At 37.1% G+C, this 21,893-nt stretch overlaps 1 protein-coding gene across 2 annotated transcripts in view; it reads right to left on the bottom strand.

Annotated features, from left to right (window-relative positions):
* Nucleotides 1-21,893, bottom strand: part of Sycp1 (synaptonemal complex protein 1) — a 141,941-nt gene that overhangs the window by 80,368 nt on the left and 39,680 nt on the right. For both annotated transcript variants that reach the window (XM_087616337.1, NM_012810.3), the window contains 5 exon segments: nucleotides 18,492-18,553; nucleotides 6,842-6,946; nucleotides 5,827-5,930; nucleotides 4,051-4,168; nucleotides 1,760-1,830 (listed from right to left, as the gene is read on the bottom strand). In XM_087616337.1, the coding sequence (XP_087472463.1) occupies nucleotides 1,760-1,830; nucleotides 4,051-4,168; nucleotides 5,827-5,930; nucleotides 6,842-6,946; nucleotides 18,492-18,553 (460 nt within the window).

A 21,893-nucleotide genomic window follows, 5' to 3' on the forward strand; every position in this document is an offset into this window, starting at 1 on the left:
GGAACACCCATAAGGAATGGGAGGGGGAGGGGGATGTTTGCCCGGATACCGGGAAAGGGAATAACACTCGAAATGTATATAAGAAATACTCAAGTTAATAAAAAAAATAAAAAAATAAAAAATTGCCAAAAATAAAATTTCTATAAAAAGTTATAGAAATTCTATAAATAAAATAATACTATGTTAATGTTTAAGTAAACAGCAAATGATAAAGCCCTTAAAAGATTAAATGGTATAGATATTTGCAGATAATTTTACAAAGAAAAGTTATAGGCAAATTTCAGAAACTCCTAAAGTTTATACAAAATGTAATGACTGAAAATCATGAAAACTCTTATTTATGTCTTAAATTATCAATAAAATAGTGATGATACCAAATAACAATTGAAACATTTTGGAAACAGAGCTTTCACATGATCTTAGCTGTATTTCATAATTCACAATTAACAAAAATTACTAGAAACCAGTTAATTACCAAGTCACTAGAATCATTATTTCTATGATCTTATTAATAAATTTTAAAGTTATTCTCGCAAATCTAAAGTAAAGAAAATACACATGTACCTTTTTACTTCAGTATTAATAATAGTGTAAAATACAAAATAGTAAATATCCAAAACTAAAGTCAATATTATATATACAAATATATTATTAAAAAAATCAAGAAATATATTGCTGAGAATACTAATTGCAATTTAAGATTATATATGATTATGACTAAGAATTAAATATTTTAAAACAGTAAAGATAAATATTCTAACATTATATAATAGTGTTGCTCTTAAAAGTAATTTTTAAATTTTTTATTCTAATTTTTTTCTAGAGGCAGTTAGTATAATTTTTAAGCTTTAAAAAATTAGGTTTATACATGGTATGCACTCACTGATAAGTGGATATTAGCCCAAAAGCTCAGAATACCCAAGATACAACTCACAGACCACATAAAGCTCAAGAAGGAAGACCAAAGTATGGATGCTTCAGTCCTTCTTAGAAGGGAGAACAAAATACACAAAGGAGGAAATACAGAGACAAAGTGTGGAGCACAGACTGAAGGAAAGGCCATCTAGACACTGCCCTACCTGGGGATCTATCCCATATACAGCCACCAAACCGACAATATTGCGGATGCCAAGAAGTGTATGCTGACAGGAGCCTGACATAGCTGTCTCCTGAGAAGCTCTGCCAGAACATGATAAATACAGAGGTGGATGTTCACCCTCCCAGTCAACCACTTGACTGAGCACTAGGTCCCCAATGGAGGAGTTAAAGATAGGCTGAAGGAGCTGAAGGGGTTTGTAACCCCATAGGAATAATAATATCAACCGACCAGACCTCCCAGAACTCCCAGGGACTAAACCACCACCAAAGAGTACACACAGGCAGACCCATGGCTCCAGCTGCATATGTAGTAGAGGATGGCCTTGTTGGGCACCAAAGGGAGGAGAGGCCCTTGGTCCTGTCAAGGCTCAATGCCCCAGTGTAGGGGAATGTCAAGGTAGGAAGGCTGAAGTGGGTGGGTGAATCGGGGACCACCCTCATAGAAGCAGAGAGAAACCAGGAAAGAGGATAACATTTGAAATGTAAATAAAAAAATCCAAGAAAAGAAAAAAATTAGGTTTATGACGCTTTAAAATAATTTTCATATAATTTTACTGTTTCAGTAATAAATATAAATAATTTTCTTTTCACTTTATACAATAATCAACAATAAAAAATTCTAAAGTCCTTTTTGAGACAGAGACAAACTCATTACTCTTGCCTTAAATTCATTTCTTTTTCTTCCAAAGTTTCTATTTGTTTCAACATCCTTTCTTCTTGCTTTTTGCAATTCTACAAAAATAATCAACAATGCTTATGTTAATCACTTTTCTTCAACAAAAATATAAGTGAAATTAATATTTAAAACCTTCATATGTCAGCATAAATTATATTTCATTATACAAAATAGCAATAACATGAGTACTAATTATTTTTTGGTCAATGTAACACAAGTTAGGGTCAAAAAACTGCCTCCATAAGATTGACTTGTAGGCAAGTGTATGAGACACTTTCTTCACTGATGATTAACCTGAGAGGGCTCAGGCCTCTGACTGCAGTATCACCCCAGGGCACATGTCCTAGACTCTAAAAATGTCAGTTGTACAAACCCCAAGGAGCAAGCTGGTAATGAGCACTTCCCTTCATGATGGACTATGCTTGAGATATGTAAGCCAAATAAACCTCTATGAGTGGGCCTGGCTCTATTTCGGCCCTCAGGGGATTCAAGCACCATTAGTTGTGAGCTCTTCTTATGGGGAGGGGGGAAGTAAAATAGCTCTTCTAGATGAGATTCCATAAAGAGCAGCTCTTTTTTTTTTTTCCTTTTTTTCCCCATCTTTATTCAACTGGGCATTTATTTACATTTCAAATGTTATTCCCTTTCCCAGTTTCCAGGCCAACATCCCCCTCCCCTTCTTTATGGGTGTTCCCCTCCCCACCCTCCCCCCATTACCACCCTCCCCCCAACAATCCCGTTCACTGGGGGTTCAGTCTTGGCAGGACCAAGGGCTTCCCCTTCCACTGGTGCTCTTACTAGGCTGTTCATTGCTACCTATGAGGTTGGAGCCCAGGGTCAGTCCATGTATAGTCTTTGGGTAGTGGCTTAGTCCCTGGAAGCTCTGGTTGCATGGCATTGTTGTTCATATGGGGTCTCGAGCCCCTTCAAACTCTTTCAGTCCTTTCTCTGATACCTTCAGTTCAGTGGTTTGCTACAGCAGCTCTTTTTATTCCTGGGTAACAATGCAAATAAACCTTGGGAAGTGGGTAGGAGTTTTTCAAGAAGAGTGTACATTATAGGCTAGAGCCGAGGAGCTGGGAACGCTTTATTTGCATGAAGAGAGATTCTGGGTGCTTAAACCTGTAATTTGGCTAAGAGGCTACTGTGACTTCCCCAAGGATGGAGGTGGGGAGTTGTGAGGCTATATGCCCTGGGGCATGCAGGATGAGAATAGGGAGGGAGCCATCCACACTACTTCTGATTTCAAGGTGAGATTTTGGTCTCAAGATGAGAATTTCAGGGTTCTGTATATTTCTTGACCTACTTCTTGTTTCAGGTCCATTCTATCCAGTTGCACTAGCCCACAAACCTACATTTCCTGATCCCAAAATACTTTTTTCATAGTGTTTTATCACAGAAATATAATGCTAACTAATACAGTGAGTTATTTAATTTGTATAATTATAGCTTATAGACATGTATTGAAAACAATCCTAATAATATATAGCAGTTAATAAAATGTTTGGTTTCCCAGTGGTACTTTTGAGGTTTTTATGTTATTCATAGTATTTCATTAATCATTAACTACAAGATTCATAATTCATCTTTCAAGGACCAAAATCAATCTTATTCTCTGACAACTACTCTTCCATAAAGGCAGAAGTGAACTGATGAATTCAAAGAACACTTGATCACATTATCAAAATATATAACATACTAATTTTACTTAAAATACTAGAACACTATTTTTATATTAATTCATATGTTCTTGAAGACAAGGTTATTCATTATTTTATCTTCCATAGAAATCTATGACTAAATGTTACTAAATACAACTGGGTTTCTTCTTATTTATTTATTTATTTATTTATTTATTTATTTGTTGATTTATTTATTTTATGTAAGTACAGTGTAGCTGTTTTCAGACACACCAGAAGAGGGCATCAGATCTCATTACAGATGGTTGTGAGCCACCATGTGGTTGCTGGGATTTGAACCCAAGACCTCTGGAAGAGCAGTCACTGCTCTTAACCACTGAGTCATCTCTCCAGCCCTAAATACAACTGCTAATGCTTAAAATTATATTAACTTCATATATTGGTAATCTCTATTTTTTTGTCCAGTATCATCATATCACAGAATAGTATGCATATTTCTTCAAAAATAAAAAAAAATCAATGAAATAATTTTACAATGAAACTTTTTAAGCTGAAAGGGTACTCAGTGGTCATATATTTAAAGAACCTCTAATTTTGAAGGTAAGAAAGCAAAGTCACTGATAACTGTCAACTCACAATGATATCTTCTTGATGTTTCTTGAGTTCTAGGACCATATCACTTGCTTCTTGTACCAATTTTTTGTTCTCAAGCAAAAGCATGTCACAGTTTGCAGTTAATTCAATATTCTTAAGTCTATTTTTTTAAAAAGGCATATAGAAAAATTAAATGAAAGATATAAAATTTAATTCAAAATGATATTAATGGGTGGAAAAGGCATGATACAAATAAGATTTGCCATTACTTCTTGAAGCAAAGTTATAGTTTCATGCTGCTTCATTACATTATTTGTTCAAATATATATAAATTATTTCCATATTAACATTTCATATACCACACATTATATTTCTATGTATATTCTCAATACTATCATTCCTTCTTCTAAAAATATGAAGCACACATTTTTTCAAATAATTGTTTTATACCTAATATTTTATTTCAAACCTCTGAAACTTTAATTAGAATAGTTCTTGAAGCATGAACATTTGCAATTAAATGCAACCATTCTTACAAAGTCACAAATGTTCCATAGTGAAAGAGAAATTATTGTTGCTATTAGCTGAAGCCAGTATCTATTTTAAATAAAGGACACGTAGGGTGTGGCAACACCAAATGATTTCAGAAGCATCTACTGCTTCCCCCTCCTTAATAATATTGGAAACTCAGCAGAAAGGAAGAGGCTTTTTCCCCCTAAGTAATGAGAGATTAAAGAGCAAATATAGCAAGAATAATATAATTTGGTACTAAAATATAAATAACCACTCCATTCTTAAGGGGATTTTTAATAAATGAATGCTACCTAGGTCTCCTGAAAAAAACTGTTGAAAGAATATCAGAAGGAGGGAATGGAGCTATAAGAAAAGGGTGAGGCTGGAGACTCATGATACAGACTAAGCTGGCCTCAAATTCACAGCAACCCTTCTTCCTCGGCCTCCCAAATGTTAGAATTCCAGGCACAAGGCATCATACCTAATACTTTACTTGCCATTTTTATCAATTCCTGAGAGGAATCAAAGGTAAAAATGTTTACCATCAACATTCATTTAAATTTACTTCTTTCCCCATGATAAATTATTATTACCAAACTAAATTTGCTGAATAAGTGCAATCATTCCACTGAATATTTGGATAATATGAGAAATAATTTTTACATTGAAATCTTATCAACACATATCTTCATGGGAAACTAAATTCTTCCCCCAAAATTACTGTTAGACCATCTGTATCTTAAAATTTTACACCCATGGGCTTATCCATCTAGAGATTGAAACTGCTTAGTAAAATATGTCTGGACTGACCACATAAACTTCTTGCCATTATTTTCTGGATACAGTAGAACAAACACTTACACAGAATTCATATATTCAGTACTGCACATAGTTTAGAAGTAAGCTAAAACTTACTTGCAAGAGGATATGTATAGTTTATATGCAAGTACTATGCTCCTTGCATGTAGGACTTGAGTATCTACAGATTTGTATATGTTCAAGGTTTCTTGAACACCAAGAGAAATGCTCAGAAACACCAAGAGAAAACTATATGCTGATAGGAAATGATTTAAACTTGTTACTTATTCTTTTACATAAACAATACAAACTTACCTGACACAAAGGTTTTCACTACAAAGCACAGTCCCTGAATCCATTATTCTCTTGCTTCAGCTTCCAGAGTATTGAGACTACACTTGTGCACCACCATTCAATTTCAAATCCATTGATATAAATAGTAAATACTATTTACTTTTACCATAAAGCTTAGTAATTAAACTATATATAGTTAGGTGAGAAACATACTTCTCTTTTTCAAGCTCAGTTTTCATTTCTTCAACCTGTTTTAAATAATGTTCTTCACTTGTTTTAGTGACAGTTACTTGTACTTCCAAATCATGGATTTCTTTCTGTAAGATAAATGTATATATTTATGACAGATGTTCTATCAGTTTTTTATATAAAATACATATGTTCTATGGTAGTTTTTTTCCACATAAAAGACATAGTTAGGCTGGGCATGGTGGCACAATCCTGTAGACTTGTGGGACAGAAGGAGGTAGATCTCTATAAGTTCAAAGCTATCCTGATCTACATAGTGAGTTCCAGCAAAGCAGGAGCTCCATAGACAGTCTCAAAAAAAAAAGAGAAAAACTAAAAAAGATATGGTTGTTCTAAGTAATCAAGCAATATAGTGGAGAAAATTTGGCAGGATAGTAAAAAGTATTTTTAAGACAGGGTCTCATTCAGGCCAGGCTGGTCTCAAACTCACTATGTAAAATGAGGTTAACTTTGAACCTTGGTTATCCTCCTTTTCCCTCCCAAGTAATAGGATTATATACAGATATAAATATCATGTCCAGCTAAATATTTTAAATTTAAGTGATAATCACTTTAATTTTTAAAATTAACAATAACAAATTCAATGCAAGTAAATTCTTTTTTGACATCCTAAAGCTCAGACGAAAGTTTATGCATAATTTTAACCATTTTATTCTAATGGTTGTAAGCCACCAAGTGTGTGCTAAAATCCATGTCTCTGGAAGAACAGTCAGTGATCTTAACCACTCAGCCATCTCTCCAGCCTCTGATAAGTTGGATTCTTAAATGTTGACCTTTCTCTCCCACTTTATAACATGAAGGTTCCCTAGGTATATTTTAAATCAGTCATTAGCACATTAAATATAATAGGAACATATACTTTTAAGAAATCGTAAAGAAATCCTTCACAAAGCAAATAACAAATAACTACACCATAATATATTTTATAAATCTATATTCTCTTAACAAAACATTGTGAACAAACATATCTTTAACAAACCTCTCTGGTTTGCAAAAGGAAAGTTAGTTCTTGTTCTTTCCCTTGTAATTCTTCAGCAAGCTTCTCAACTTGTTTCTTTTCATCTAAAAGTTTTTGGTCTTCTGCCTAAAAACAGTAGGAAATAAAAACCATGAGTGTTCAAATTACATACATATTGAAAATAATTAAAATTCCCAAAGAATAACATAAAGAACTACAGTGTGTTTTGTTGACTAAAAATGCTTCAATAGAGAAATAGTCATTAAGTAAATTTCAAAAACAAAATTTGATAAAAAGAAAAATGAACAGAACCATTGAGGCAAAAAAAAATTATATAAAAACTGAGATTTCTATGGTGAAACAGAAATCACCTTCATGGGACAGAGTAAATGAGAAAGGTCAGGCTAACAAAAGTCAGGCTCTATTCCAAGGAAGAAATAATTGCAAGAACACTAGAAATCACAAAGCATAGCTGAAAGACACAAGAAAACAGCAAACAGAAATGGGCAATGCACTGCTCCAGTTGAGGCTCCAACACTGAAAAAAGACAGAAGTTTCATCCAAAAGGTAAGCCAGATGTCCCTAGAGAAAAGACACTGCCAGTCTTTCACATAGAACAAGTCCACAATGCTTGCTAAGACATGGATCCAATTTTAAATCTGCTAAGAAAATGACTACTGGAAAATAAGCCAATTTTGTCATTTCTCTTGTCTCAGATGGCTGTCCCAGTGTACTATCTTGACAATTAGTCTATTGGTTGAGACTAAGCTACTCTAGGGGTCTGAAATGAAGGCATAATCACAATTCAGAAAGCCAGGCAATAGCCTGCTCACAGACCTTAGGTGTGAGGCAACAAAAGAAAAAGTTACTTTTAGAAATTTGGAAGATTCCATGACAAAACCAAATTTACACAATATCTTCACACCAATCCAGCCCTACAAAGGATAATAGATAGAAAAATGCAACACAAGGAGGGAAACTACGGCCTAGAGAAAGCAAGAATCTTTCAACAAACCCAAAAGAAGATAGCCGCACAAACATAATTCCACCTCTAACAACAAAAGTAACAGGAAACAACAATCACTTTTCCTTAACCTCAGTGAACTCAATTCCCCAATAAAAAGATAAAGACTAACTGACTGGATACATAAACAAGACACAGCATTTTGCTGCCTACAGGGAACAGCACCTCAGTGACAAAGACAGACATGCCTCAGGGCAAAAGGCTGAAAAAAAAAATTCAAAGCACATGGTACCAAGAAACAAGCTGGAGTAGCCATTCTAATATTGAATAAAATCAACTTTCAAACCAAAAGTTATCAAAAAAGATATGAAAGGACACTTCATACTCACAAAAGAAAAAATCCACCAAGATGAACTCTTAATCCTGGACATCTATGCAAGGCACCAACATTCATAAAAGAAATTTTACGGGGTTGGGGATTTAGCTCAGTGGTAGAGCGCTTGGCTAGCAAGCGCAAGGCCCTGGGTTCGGTCCCCAGCTCCGGAAAAAAAAAAAAGAAAGAAAGAAAGAAATTTTACTAAAGCTGAAAGCACACAGTGTACCTCACACAATAGTAGTGGGAGACTGCAACATCCCACTCTCATCAATGGACAGATCATGGAAACAGAAACTAAACAGAGACACAGTAAAACTAACAGAAATTGTGAACCAAAAGGATTTACCAGATTTCTATAGAACATTTCATTCTAAAACAAAAGAATATAACTTCTCAGCACCTCATGCTACCTTCTCCAAAATTGACCATATAATGGGTCATAAAACAGGCCTCAACAGATACAAGAAGATTGAAATAATCCCTTACATCCTATCAGATCAGCACAGACTAAGACTGGTCTTCAATAACAACAAAAACAACAGAAAGCCCACATACACACGGAAGCTAGACAATGCCATACTCAATGATTGGTCAAGGAAGAAATAAAGACATTAAAGACTTTTTAGAATTTAATGAAAATGAAGGCACAACATACCAAAACTTATGGGAAACAATGAAAGCAGTGCTAAGAGGAAAATTCATAGCTCTTAGTACCTCCAAAAAGAAACTGGAAAGAATATACACTAGCAGCTTGACAGCACACCTGAAAGCTCTAGAACAGAAAGAAACAAATACACCCAAGAGGAGTAGACGGCAGGAAATAAACTCAGGGCTGAAATGAACCAATTAGAAACAAAAAGAACTATACAAACAATCAACAAAACCAGGAGCTGGTTCTTTGAGAAAAATCAACAAGATAGATAAACACTTAGCTAGACTAACCAAAGGGAATACGAAAATACTCGTCTGTCTACTAAGATGTGTCTATAAGTGCACAATGTGGATAACCACTGTTAAAGGGAGAGTCAAGTGATCAGGTACGAGGCCTGGTCCAAAGGCTGATTTCATGCCTAGTATGGTAAACCTAATTTTAAAAAAACCCATGATTAAAAATATATTATGTCCTAAAAGAGAACTTGCTACTGTTTTGCTGAATTGTTCATGTTATCAAAATGCCTTCTACAGATTTCTGATTATACCAATTTTGTTGAAAAGTCACAGACTGAACGTGATTGTTGCGGGGAGGGCGGCAGTGGGGGGAGGATGGGGAGGGGAACACCCATAGAAAAGGGAAGGGGGAGGGATTAGGGGGATGTTGGTCCGTAAACCGGGAAAGGGAATAACACTCGAAATGTAAATAAGAAATACTCAAGTTAAAAAATAAAATAAGCCCAGACCCGGTGAGAGAGAGACCCAACCGCCTGGTCAGGTGGGCACTCCTGAGGCTGCAGAGCGGAAGAGACCACCAACACTGCTCACCCCTGCCCACATCCCTGGCCCAAGAGGAAACTGTATAAGGCCTCTGGGCTCCCGTGGGGGAGGGCCCAGGAGCGGCAGGACCTCTGCCTGAGACACCGCCGGAACCTGAAAGAAACAGACCGGATAAACAGTTCTCTGCACCCAAATCCCGTGGGAGGGAGAGCTAAACCTTCAGAGAGGCAGACAAGCCTGGGAAACCAGAAGAGACTGCTTGCTCCCTGCACACACATCTCGGACGCCAGAGGAAAAAGCCAAAGACCATCTGGAACCCTGGTGCACTGAAGCTCCCGGAAGGGGCGCCACAGGTCTTCCTGGTTGCTGCCGCTGCAGAGAGCCCCTGGGCAGCACCCCACGAGCGAACCTGAGCCTCGGGACCACAGGTAAGACCAAATTTTCTGCTGCAAGAAAGCTGCCTGGTGAACTCAAGACACAGGCCCACAGGAACAGCTGAAGACCTGTAGAGAGGAAAAACTACACGCCCGAAAGCAGAACACTCTGTCCCCATAACTGACTGAAAGAGAGGAAAACAGGTCTACAGCACTCCTGACACACAGGCTTATAGGACAGTCTAGCCACTGTCAGAAATAGCAGAACAAAGTAACACTAGAGATAATCTGATGGCGAGAGGCAAGCGCAGGAACCCAAGCAACAGAAACCAAGACTACATGCCATCATCGGAGACCAATTCTCCAACCAAAACAAACATGGAATATTCAAACACACCAGAAAAGCAAGATCTAGTTTCAAAATCATATTTGATCATGATGCTGGAGGACTTCAAGAAAGACATGAACACACTTAGGGAAACACAGGAAAACATTAATAAACAAGTAGAAGCCTACAGAGAGGAATCGCAAAAATCCCTGAAAGAATTCCAGGAAAACACAATCAAACAGTTGAAGGAATTAAAAATGGAAATAGAAGCAATCAAGAAAGAACACATGGAAACAACCCTGGATATAGAAAACCAAAAGAAGAGACAAGGAGCTGTAGATACAAGCTTCACCAACAGAATACAAGAGATGGAAGAGAGAATCTCAAGAGCAGAAGATTCCATAGAAATCATTGACTCAACTGTCAAAGATAATGTAAAGCGGAAAAAGCTACTGGTCCAAAACATACAGGAAATCCAGGACTCAATGAGAAGATCAAACCTAAGGATAATAGGTATAGAAGAGAGTGAAGACTCCCAGGTCAAAGGACCAGTAAATATCTTCAACAAAATCATAGAAGAAAACTTCCCTAACCTAAAAAAAGAGATACCCATAGACATACAAGAAGCCTACAGAACTCCAAATAGATTGGACCAGAAAAGAAACACCTCCCGTCACATAATTGTCAAAACACCAAACGCACAAAATAAAGAAAGAATATTAAAAGCAGTAAGGGAAAAAGGTCAAGTAACATATAAAGGGAGACCTATCAGAATCACACCAGACTTCTCGCCAGAAACTATGAAGGCCAGAAGATCCTGGACTGATGTCATACAGACCCTAAGAGAACACAAATGCCAGCCCAGGTTACTGTATCCAGCAAAACTCTCAATTAACATTGATGGAGAAACCAAGATATTCCATGACAAAACCAAATTTACACAATATATTTCTACAAATCCAGCACTACAAAGGATAATAAATGGTAAGCCCAACATAAGGAGGCAAGCTATACCCTAGAAGAAGCAAGAAACTACTTGTCTTGGCAACAAAACAAAGAGAATGAAAGCACACAAACATAACCTCACATCCAAATATGAATATAACGGGAAGCAATAATCACTATTCCTTAATATCTCTCAATATCAATGGCCTCAACTCCCCAATAAAAAGACATAGATTAACAAACTGGATACGCAACGAGGACCCTGCATTCTGCTGCCTACAGGAAACACACCTCAGAGACAAAGACAGACACTACCTCAGAGTGAAAGGCTGGAAAACAACTTTCCAAGCAAATGGTCAGAAGAAGCAAGCTGGAGTAGCCATTCTAATATCAAATAAAATCAATTTCCAACTAAAAGTCATCAAAAAAGATAAGGAAGGACACTTCATATTCATCAAAGGAAAAATCCACCAAGATGAACTCTCAATCCTAAATATCTATGCGCCAAATACAAGGGCACCTACATACGTAAAAGAAACCTTACTAAAGCTCAAAACACACATTGCACCTCACACAATAATAGTGGGAGATTTCAACACCCCACTCTCATCAATGGACAGATCATGGAAACAGAAATTAAACAGTGATGTCGACAGACTAAGAGAAGTCATGAGCCAAATGGACTTAACAGATATTTATAGAACATTCTATCCTAAAGCAAAAGGATATACCTTCTTCTCAGCTCCTCATGGCACTTTCTCCAAAATTGACCATATAATTGTTCAAAAAACGGGCCTCAACAGGTACAGAAAGATAGAAATAATCCCATGCGTGCTATCGGAACACCACGGCCTAAAACTGGTCTTCAATAACAATAAGGGAAGAATGCCCACATATACGTGGAAATTGAACAATGCTCTACTCAATGATAACCTGGTCAAGGAAGAAATAAAGAAAGAAATTAAAAACTTTTTAGAATTTAATGAAAATGAAGATACAACATACCCAAACTTATGGGACACAATGAAAGCTGTGCTAAGAGGAAAACTCATAGCGCTGAGTGCCTGCAGAAAGAAACAGGAAAGAGCATATGTCAGCGGCTTGACAGCACACCTAAAAGCTCTAGAACAAAAAGAAGCAAATACACCCAGGAGGAGTAGAAGGCAGGAAATAATCAAACTCAGAGCTGAAATCAACCAAGTAGAAACAAAAAGGACCATAGAAAGAATCAACAGAACCAAAAGTTGGTTCTTTGAGAAAATCAACAAGATAGATAAACCCTTAGCCAGACTAACGAGAGGACACAGAGAGTGCGTCCAAATTAACAAAATCAGAAATGAAAAGGGAGACATAACTACAGATTCAGAGGAAATTCAAAAAATCATCAGATCTTACTATAAAAACCTATATTCAACAAAATTTGAAAATCTTCAGGAAATGGACAATTTCCTAGACAGATACCAGGTATCGAAGTTAAATCAGGAACAGATAAACCAGTTAAACAACCCCATAACTCCTAAGGAAATAGAAGCAGTCATTAAAGGTCTCCCAACCAAAAAGAGCCCAGGTCCAGACGGGTTTAGTGCAGAATTCTATCAAACCTTCATAGAAGACCTCATACCAATATTATCCAAACTATTCCACAAAATTGAAACAGATGGAGCCCTACCGAATTCCTTCTATGAAGCCACAATTACTCTTATACCTAAACCACACAAAGACCCAACAAAGAAAGAGAACTTCAGACCAATTTCCCTTATGAATATCGACGCAAAAATACTCAATAAAATTCTGGCAAACCGAATTCAAGAGCACATCAAAACAATCATCCACCATGATCAAGTAGGCTTCATCCCAGGCATGCAGGGATGGTTTAATATACGGAAAACCATCAACGTGATCCATTATATAAACAAACTGAAAGAACAGAACCACATGATCATTTCATTAGATGCTGAGAAAGCATTTGACAAAATTCAACACCCCTTCATGATAAAAGTCCTGGAAAGAATAGGTATTCAAGGCCCATACCTAAACATAGTAAAAGCCATATACAGCAAACCAGTTGCTAACATTAAACTAAATGGAGAGAAACTTGAAGCAATCCCACTAAAATCAGGGACTAGACAAGGCTGCCCACTCTCTCCCTACTTATTCAATATAGTTCTTGAAGTTCTAGCCAGAGCAATCAGACAACAAAAGGAGATCAAAGGGATACAGATCGGAAAAGAAGAGGTCAAAATATCACTATTTGCAGATGACATGATAGTATATTTAAGTGATCCCAAAAGTTCCACCAGAGAACTACTAAAGCTGATAAACAACTTCAGCAAAGTGGCTGGGTATAAAATTAACTCAAATAAATCAGTTGCCTTCCTCTATACAAAAGAGAAACAAGCCGAGAAAGAAATTAGGGAAACGACACCCTTCATAATAGACCCAAATAATATAAAGTACCTCGGTGTGACTTTAACCAAGCAAGTAAAAGATCTGTACAATAAGAACTTCAAGACACTGAGGAAAGAAATTGAAGAAGACCTCAGAAGATGGAAAGATCTCCCATGCTCATGGATTGGCAGGATTAATATAGTAAAAATGGCCATTTTACCAAAAGCAATCTACAGATTCAATGCAATCCCCATCAAAATACCAATCCAATTACTCAAAGAGTTAGACAGAACAATTTGCAAATTCATCTGGAATAACAAAAAACCCAGGATAGCTAAAGCTATCCTCAACAATAAAAGGACTTCAGGGGGAATCACTATCCCTGAACTCAAGCAGTATTACAGAGCAATAGTGATAAAAACTGCATGGTATTGGTACAGGGACAGACAGATAGACCAATGGAATAGAATTGAAGACCCAGAAAAGAACCCACACACCTATGGTCACTTGATTTTTGACAAAGGAGCCAAAACCATCCAATGGAAAAAAGATAGCATTTTCAGCAAATGGTGCTGGTTCAACTGGAGGGCAACATGTAGAAGAATGCAGATCGATCCATGCTTATCACCCTGTACAAAGCTTAAGTCCAAGTGGATCAAGGACCTCCACATCAAACCAGACACACTCAAACTAATAGAAGAAAAACTAGGGAAACATCTGGAACACATGGGCACTGGAAAAAATTTCCTGAACAAAACACCAATGGCTTATGCTCTAAGATCAAGAATCGACAAATGGGATCTCATAAAACTGCAAAGCTTCTGTCAGGCAAAGGACACTGTGGTTAGGACAAAACGGCAACCAACAGATTGGGAAAAGATCTTTACCAATCCTACAACAGATAGAGGCCTTATATCCAAAATATACAAAGAACTCAAGAAGTTAGACCGCAGGGAAACAAATAACCCTATTAAAAAATGGGGTTCAGAGCTAAACAAAGAATTCACAGCTGAGGAATGCCGAATGGCTGAGAAACACCTAAAGAAATGTTCAACATCTTTAGTCATAAGGGAAATGCAAATCAAAACAACCCTGAGATTTCACCTCACACCAGTGAGAATGGCTAAGATCAAAAACTCAGGTGACAGCAGATGCTGGCGAGGATGTGGAGAAAGAGGGACACTCCTCCATTGTTGGTGGGATTGCAGACTGGTAAAACCATTCTGGAAATCAGTCTGGAGGTTCCTCAGAAAATTGGACATCGAACTGCCTGAGGATCCAGCTATACCTCTCTTGGGCATATACCCAAAAGATGCCCCAACATGTAAAAGAGACACGTGCTCCACTATGTTCATCGCAGCCTTATTTATAATAGCCAGAAAATGGAAAGAACCCAGATGCCCTTCAACAGAGGAATGGATACAGAAAATGTGGTACATCTACACAATGGAATATTACTCAGCTATCAAGAACAACGAGTTTATGAAATTCGTAGGCAAATGGTTGGAACTGGAAAATATCATCCTGAGTGAGCTAACCCAATCACAGAAAGACATACATGGTATGCACTCATTGATAAGTGGCTATTAGCCCAAATGCTTGAATTACCCTAGATCCCTAGAACAAACGAAACTCAAGACAGATGATCAAAATGTGAATGCTTCACTCCTTCTTTAAATGAGGAAAAAGAATACCCTTGGCAGGGAAGGGAGAGGCAAAGATTAAAACAGAGACTTAAGGAACACCCATTTAGAGCCTGCCCCACATGTGGCCCATACATATACAGCCACCCAATTAGACAAGATGGATGAAGCAAAGAAGTGCAGACCGACAGGAGCCGGATGTAGATCGCTCCTGAGAGACACAGCCAGAATACAGCAAATACAGAGGCGAATGCCAGCAGCAAACCACTGAACTGAGAATAGGTCCCCTATTGAAGGAATCAGAGAAAGAACTGGAAGAGCTTGAAGGGGCTCGAGACCCCAAAAGTACAACAATGCCAAGCAACCAGAGTTTCCAGGGACTAAGCCACTACCTAAAGACTATACATGGACTGACCCTGGACTCTGACCCCATAGGTAGCAATGAATATCCTAGTAAGAGCACCAGTGGAAGGGGAAGCCCTGGGTCCTGCTAAGACTGAACCCCCAGTGAACTAGACTATGCGGGGAGGGTGGCAATGGGGGGAGGTTTGGGAGGGGAACACCCACAAGGAAGGGGAGGGGGGAGGGTGATGTCTGTCCGGAAACCGGGAAAGGGAATAACACTTGAAATGTATATAAGAAATACTCAAGATAATAAAAAAAAATAAAATAAAATAAAATAAAATAAAAAAAGAAAAAAAAAGAAATACTCAAGTTAATAAAAAAAATAAAATAAAATAAAATAAAATAAAATAAAAAATAAAAAAAAGTCACAGATTAAATAACTGTATTAAAAAATGAAACTGTTCGCTTGACGAAGCACATTTAACTGGCAAAGATAGATTGATGTGAAAAGAAACCTAAGGGGTTTTTTGGTTTTTTTTTCTCCATCTTTATTAAATTGGGTATTTCTTATTTACATTTCGATTGTTATTCCCCTTCCCGGTTTCCGGGCCAACACCTCCCTAACCTCTCCCCCTCCCCTTTTCTATGGGTGTTCCCCTCCCCATCCTCCCCCCATTACCGCCCTCCCCGCAACAATCATGTTCACTGGGGGTTCAGTCTTGGCAGGGCCCAGGGCTTCCCCTTCCACTGGTGCTCTTACTAGGCTGTTCATTGCTACCTACGAGGTTGGAGCCCAGGGTCAGTCCATGTATAGTCTTTGGGTAATGGCTTAGTCCCTGGTTGGTTGGCACTATTGTTCATATGGGGTCTCAAGCCCCTTCAAGCTCTTTCAGTCCTTTCTCTGATTCCTTCAACGGGGGTGCCATTCTCAGTTCAGTGGTTTGCTGCTGGCATTCGCCTATGTAATTGCCATATTCTGGCTGTCTCTCTCAGGAGAGATCTACATCTGGTTCTTGTCAGCCTGCACTTCTTTGCTTCATCCATCTTATCTAGTTTGGTGGCTTTATATGTATGGGCCACAAGTGGGGCAGGCTCTGAATGGGTGTTCCTTCTGCCTCTGATCTAAACTTTGCCTCCCTATTCCCTCCCAAGGGTATTCTTGTTCCCCTTTTAAATAAGGAGTGAAGCATTCGCATTATGGTCATCCTTCTTGAGTTTCATGTGTTCTGTGCATCTAGGGTAATTCAAGCATTTGAGCTAATAGCCACTTATCAATGAGTGCATACCATGTGTGTTTTTCTGTGATTGGGTTACCTCACTCAGGATGATATTTTCCAGTTCCATCCATTTGCCTGTGAATTTCATAAAGTCATTGTTTTTGATAGCTGAGTAATATTCCATTGTGTAGATGTACAACATTTTCTGTATCCATTCCTCTGTTGAAGGGCATCTGGGTTCTTTCCAGCTTCTGGCTATTATAAATAAGGCTGCTATGAACACAGTGGAGCATGTGTCTTCGTTGTATGTTGAAGCATCTTTTGGGTATATGCCCAGGAGAGATATAGCTGGGTCCTCAGGTGGTGGAATGTCCAATTTTCTGAAGAACCTCCAGACTGATTTCCAGAATGGTTGTACCAATCTGCAATCCCACCAACAATGGAGGAGTGGTTCCTCTTTCTCCACATCCTCAACAGCATCTGCTGTCGCCAGAGTTTTTGATTGTACCCGTTTTTTTAAGCAAGTTTTTAAGACATATTAAACAAGCAGAAACTGAAAACAAGAAGGGGAGCTATACTAGTATCTGAAAAAGTGGACTTCAAGACAAAAACTAGGTCACAACAAATTAATAAAGTGATAATCCAACAAGATGATATAATGGATGGAAATAAATTTGCATCAAATATTAGTGCACCCAATTTCATAAAACAAAATCTACTGGACACAAGTGGATGGAATGATAATAATAATAAGTGATTTCAATGTTCAATTTCACCAGTTCACATATTGTCTAGGCAAAAAAAAAGTATATAATAAACTGTACAAATAATAAAACTGCATCAGAGATCAAATGTTAATGCACATTTACAGAATATCCCACCCAATGACTATTGAATATATGTTCTTTCCAACAGTCCACAGAATTTTCTTTAATAATTTTTAAATAATTTTACAAATCCTATATATTACCCTTCTACCAAAACTTGATAAGAAGACAATAAAAAGAATAGTACAGATGAATATATTTAACAAACATAAGTTCAAACCTTCAATGAAATATTGGTAAATCAAAATCATATCACATTAAGAAGATTATGTACCATGATCGACTGGTTTCATTCCAGTAATGCCAGAATGGTTCAGCATACACAAATCAATATAGCACATAAAAAGAATCAAGGGTATAAATCACATGATCATTTCAACAGGCACATAAACAGCTTTTAATAAAAATTAAACATCCTTGAGTACATGGAGTATAGAAAAATAATACCTCAGTGTAGTAAAACTATATTTGACAAACCCATAGCCAATCAAACTGAAAAAAACAAACTTAAACAATTTCAGAACACTGTAGGATAAGTGTGTGTATTATTCACTGAATCTTTGTGGTATAACATAATATGAATGCTTGGTTCTGACTTTAAGTATGCTATCAACATATTTGAATATTATAAACATCCTGGCCAAGATAGTTAATAAAAATCTATAAAAATACATATACCTAAAATTGCAGCTTTACTCAAAAGCAAATATAAAAGTTTTACATTCAGGAGAAAAATTAGAATGAAATATGTATAGCTTGAAAATATAGGCCAGTAATTCAAAATTATTTTTAAAGTAATTACAGGATATTATTAAGAAAGAATATATACATACCAATATGGTTTTTAATTCTTCAAGTTCCACTTCTTTGTTATTTTTAAATTTAGTCATCTCTTCTAAAATAACCCAAATAAAATGCGTTAATAGCTAGATTAAAAGGTAGGAAAGATAAAAAATAAGCATGATGACATCTGAAAAGAAGAATCAACCCATATATGGCGCCTTTATCAGGCCAAAAACCAGTGCCTAAAAAGGATATAAAGCCTAGGGAGAAAATACTACTATTATGCTGCTAAATGAACACATACACCCCTAAAAAGAGATTAATTAAGGAAGCTTATATGGAGTCTAAATCAACTACGTAAAAGTAATAATAAATAAATACTAACACTCATGTTTCTGGGTTAATGTATAGCCAAATGAATCCAAAACTCATGAAACAAAATAAACAATGAGTCTACATAAAATAATTTGAAATGGGGTGTGTACCTTTTGTTTCAAAACTCATTACTTCTTGAATCTATCTGGCTTATCATGTTCTTTTCAACTTTAAAAGAATAGATCTTTTTTTCAAATTCATTCTGATCACTGCACTTTGTATTTTAATGTCCCCTTCTTTTGTAACTTTATCTGTTCTAAAACATACCTACTTTGTGCAGAGGGATCCTTGTTTTCTCCTATCCAACCTCAAATATATAAATCACCTCAAATATATAAATGTGTAAAAAATGTGAAAATGTATTTGTTTTTTAAAATTGTAATATAAATATGTATTATATTGACCATAAATATAACTTAAAATAGAAGCATTGATATTTTCACTTTTTACTTTAACATAATTTTTTGTATATCCCCTCATTCCGGATACTATTACCCCAGTGATTTTATTGTCTTTAACCTTTCCCTAATAGCAATTAAAGATTTCTCAAGAGCTTGGTGTTCTACTTTCATGTTCCCAAAATATACACATTGCTCCTTCAGTTCTAAAATTCCTTATACAAACTTCATAATTCTCTAGTATGGGAAAGTATTGAAATTGCAATATAATATATGATAGCCACTTAGTTGTAAAAAGTTGTTATAAATATGCAACAAATATATTTAAAAGTACTAAGATTATTCCTTAATCTATAACATTCACTGATTCATTTTTTAATTTTTTTATTAGATATATTTCTTTACTTACATTTCAAATGTTATTCCCTTTCCCGGTTTCCTGTCCATAAGCACCAACCATCCCCTCCACCTCCCTGCTGCCCCCCCCCCATATTCCCCTGTATTTGGACAAACTTGGCAGGAACAAGGGCTTCCCCTTCTGCTGGTGCCCCAACAAGGCTGTTCTCTGCTACATACCCAGTTGGAGTCCTGAGTCAGTCCATGTATAGTCTTTTGGTAGTGGTTTAGTCCCTGGAAGATCTGGTTGGTTGGCATTGTTCTTATGGGGTTGCAGGCTCCTTCAACTCTTCTAATCCTTCTTCTAATTCCCGACAAGGGGATCCTGTTCTCAGTTCAGTGGTTTGCTGCTAGCATTGACCTCCATATTGGACATGCTGTGTATGTGTCTCTCAGGAGATGTCTACATCTGATCCCTCTCAGCATGCACTTTTTAGCTTCATCAATCTTATCTAGTTTTGGTGGCTGTATATAACGGCCACATGTGGGGCAGGCTCTGAATGGCCGTTCCTTCAGTTGCTGCTCTACACTTTATTCCATATACCCTTCTATGAATCTTTTTTCCCCTTTTGAAGGAGTGGGAGCATCCACATTTTGGTCATCCTTCCTCGTGAGCTTCCTGTGGTTTATGGATTGTATCTTTGGTAGTTTCAGCTTTTGGACTACTATCCACTTATCAATGAGTGCATACCAAGTGGGTTTTTCTGTGACTGAGTTACTTCATTCAGGATGATATTTTCTAGTTAATTCCATTTGCCTATGAATTTCATGAAGTCACTTTTTTTGATAGCTGAGTAGTATTCCATTGTGTAGATGTACAACATTTTTTTAATCCATTCCTCTGTTGAAGGGCATCTGGGTTCTTTCCAGCTTCTGGCTATTATAAATAAGGCTGCTATGAACATAGCGGAGCACGTGTCTTTGTTATATGTTGGAGCATCTTTTGGATATATGCCCAGGAGAGGTATAGCTGGGCCCTCAGGTAGCACTGTGTACATTTCTTTAGGTGCTTTTCGGCCAATTGATATTCCTCAGCAGAGAATGTTTTGTTTAGCTCTGTGCCCTAATAATTAACCCTTTTAATGGGGTTATTTGGCTCTCTGGAGTCTAACTTCTTGAGTTCTTTTTATATTTTTAATATTAGCCCACTACCAGATGTAAAGATCTTTTTCCAATCTGTTGGTTGCCATTTTGGCCAAAGAACAGGGTCCTTTGTCTTACAGAAGCTTTGCAGTATTATGCGGTCCCATTTGTCGATTCTTGGTCTTAGAGCATAAGCCATTGCTGTTTTGTTCAGGAAAATTTCCCCAGTGCCCATGTGATCCAGACTCTTCCCCACTTTTTCTTCTACTAGTTTGAGTGTATCTGGTTTGATGTGGAAGTCCTTTATCCACTTGGACTTACGCTTTGTACATAGTGATAAGAATGGACCGATTTGCATTCTTCTATATGTTGACCTCCAGTTGAACCAGCACCATTTATTGAAAATGCTTTCTTCCATTGGATGGTTTTAGCTCCTTTGTCAAAAATCAAATGACCACAGGTGTATGGATTCATTTCTGGGTCTTCAATTCTGTTCCACTGTTCTATCTGCCTATCTCTGTACCAATACCATACAGTTTTTATGACTATTGCTCTGCAATACTGTTTGAAGTCAGGAATGGTGATTCCCCAGAAGTTCTTTTATTGTTGAGTATAGTTTTCGCTATCCTGGGTTTTTTATTATTCCAAATGAATTTGCAAATTGCTCTTTCTATCTCTATAAAGAATTGAGTAGGAAGTCTGATGGGGATTGCATTGAATCTGTACATTGCTTTTGGCAAAACCACCATTTTTATTATATTAATCCTGCCACTCCATGAGCATGGAAGATCTTTCCATCTTCTGAGATCTTCCTCAATTTCTTTCTGCAGAGACTTGGAAGTTCTTGTCATACAGATCTTTCACTTGCTTGGTTAGAGTCAAACCAAGATGTTTTATATTATTTGGGACTATTGTGCAGGGTGTCATTTCCCCAATTTCTTTCTCAGCCTGCTTCCTAGTAGAGGAAAGCTACTGATTTGAGTTAATTTTATACTTTCATGAAGTTGTTTATCAGGTTAAGTAGTTCTCTGGTGGAACTTTTGGGGTCACTTAAGTACACAATCATATCATCTGCAAATAGTGATATTTTGATTTCTTCCCTTCCAATTTGTATCCCTTTGACCTTCTTTCGCTGTCTGATTGCTCTGGCTAGGACTTCGAGAACTACACTGAATAGGTAGGGAGAGAGTGGGCAGCCTT

The sequence above is a fragment of the Rattus norvegicus genome, chromosome 2, assembly GCF_021556685.1.
Source record: "Rattus norvegicus strain SHRSP/BbbUtx chromosome 2, alternate assembly SHRSP_T2T, whole genome shotgun sequence".
Classification (NCBI taxonomy): Eukaryota; Metazoa; Chordata; class Mammalia; order Rodentia; family Muridae; genus Rattus; species Rattus norvegicus.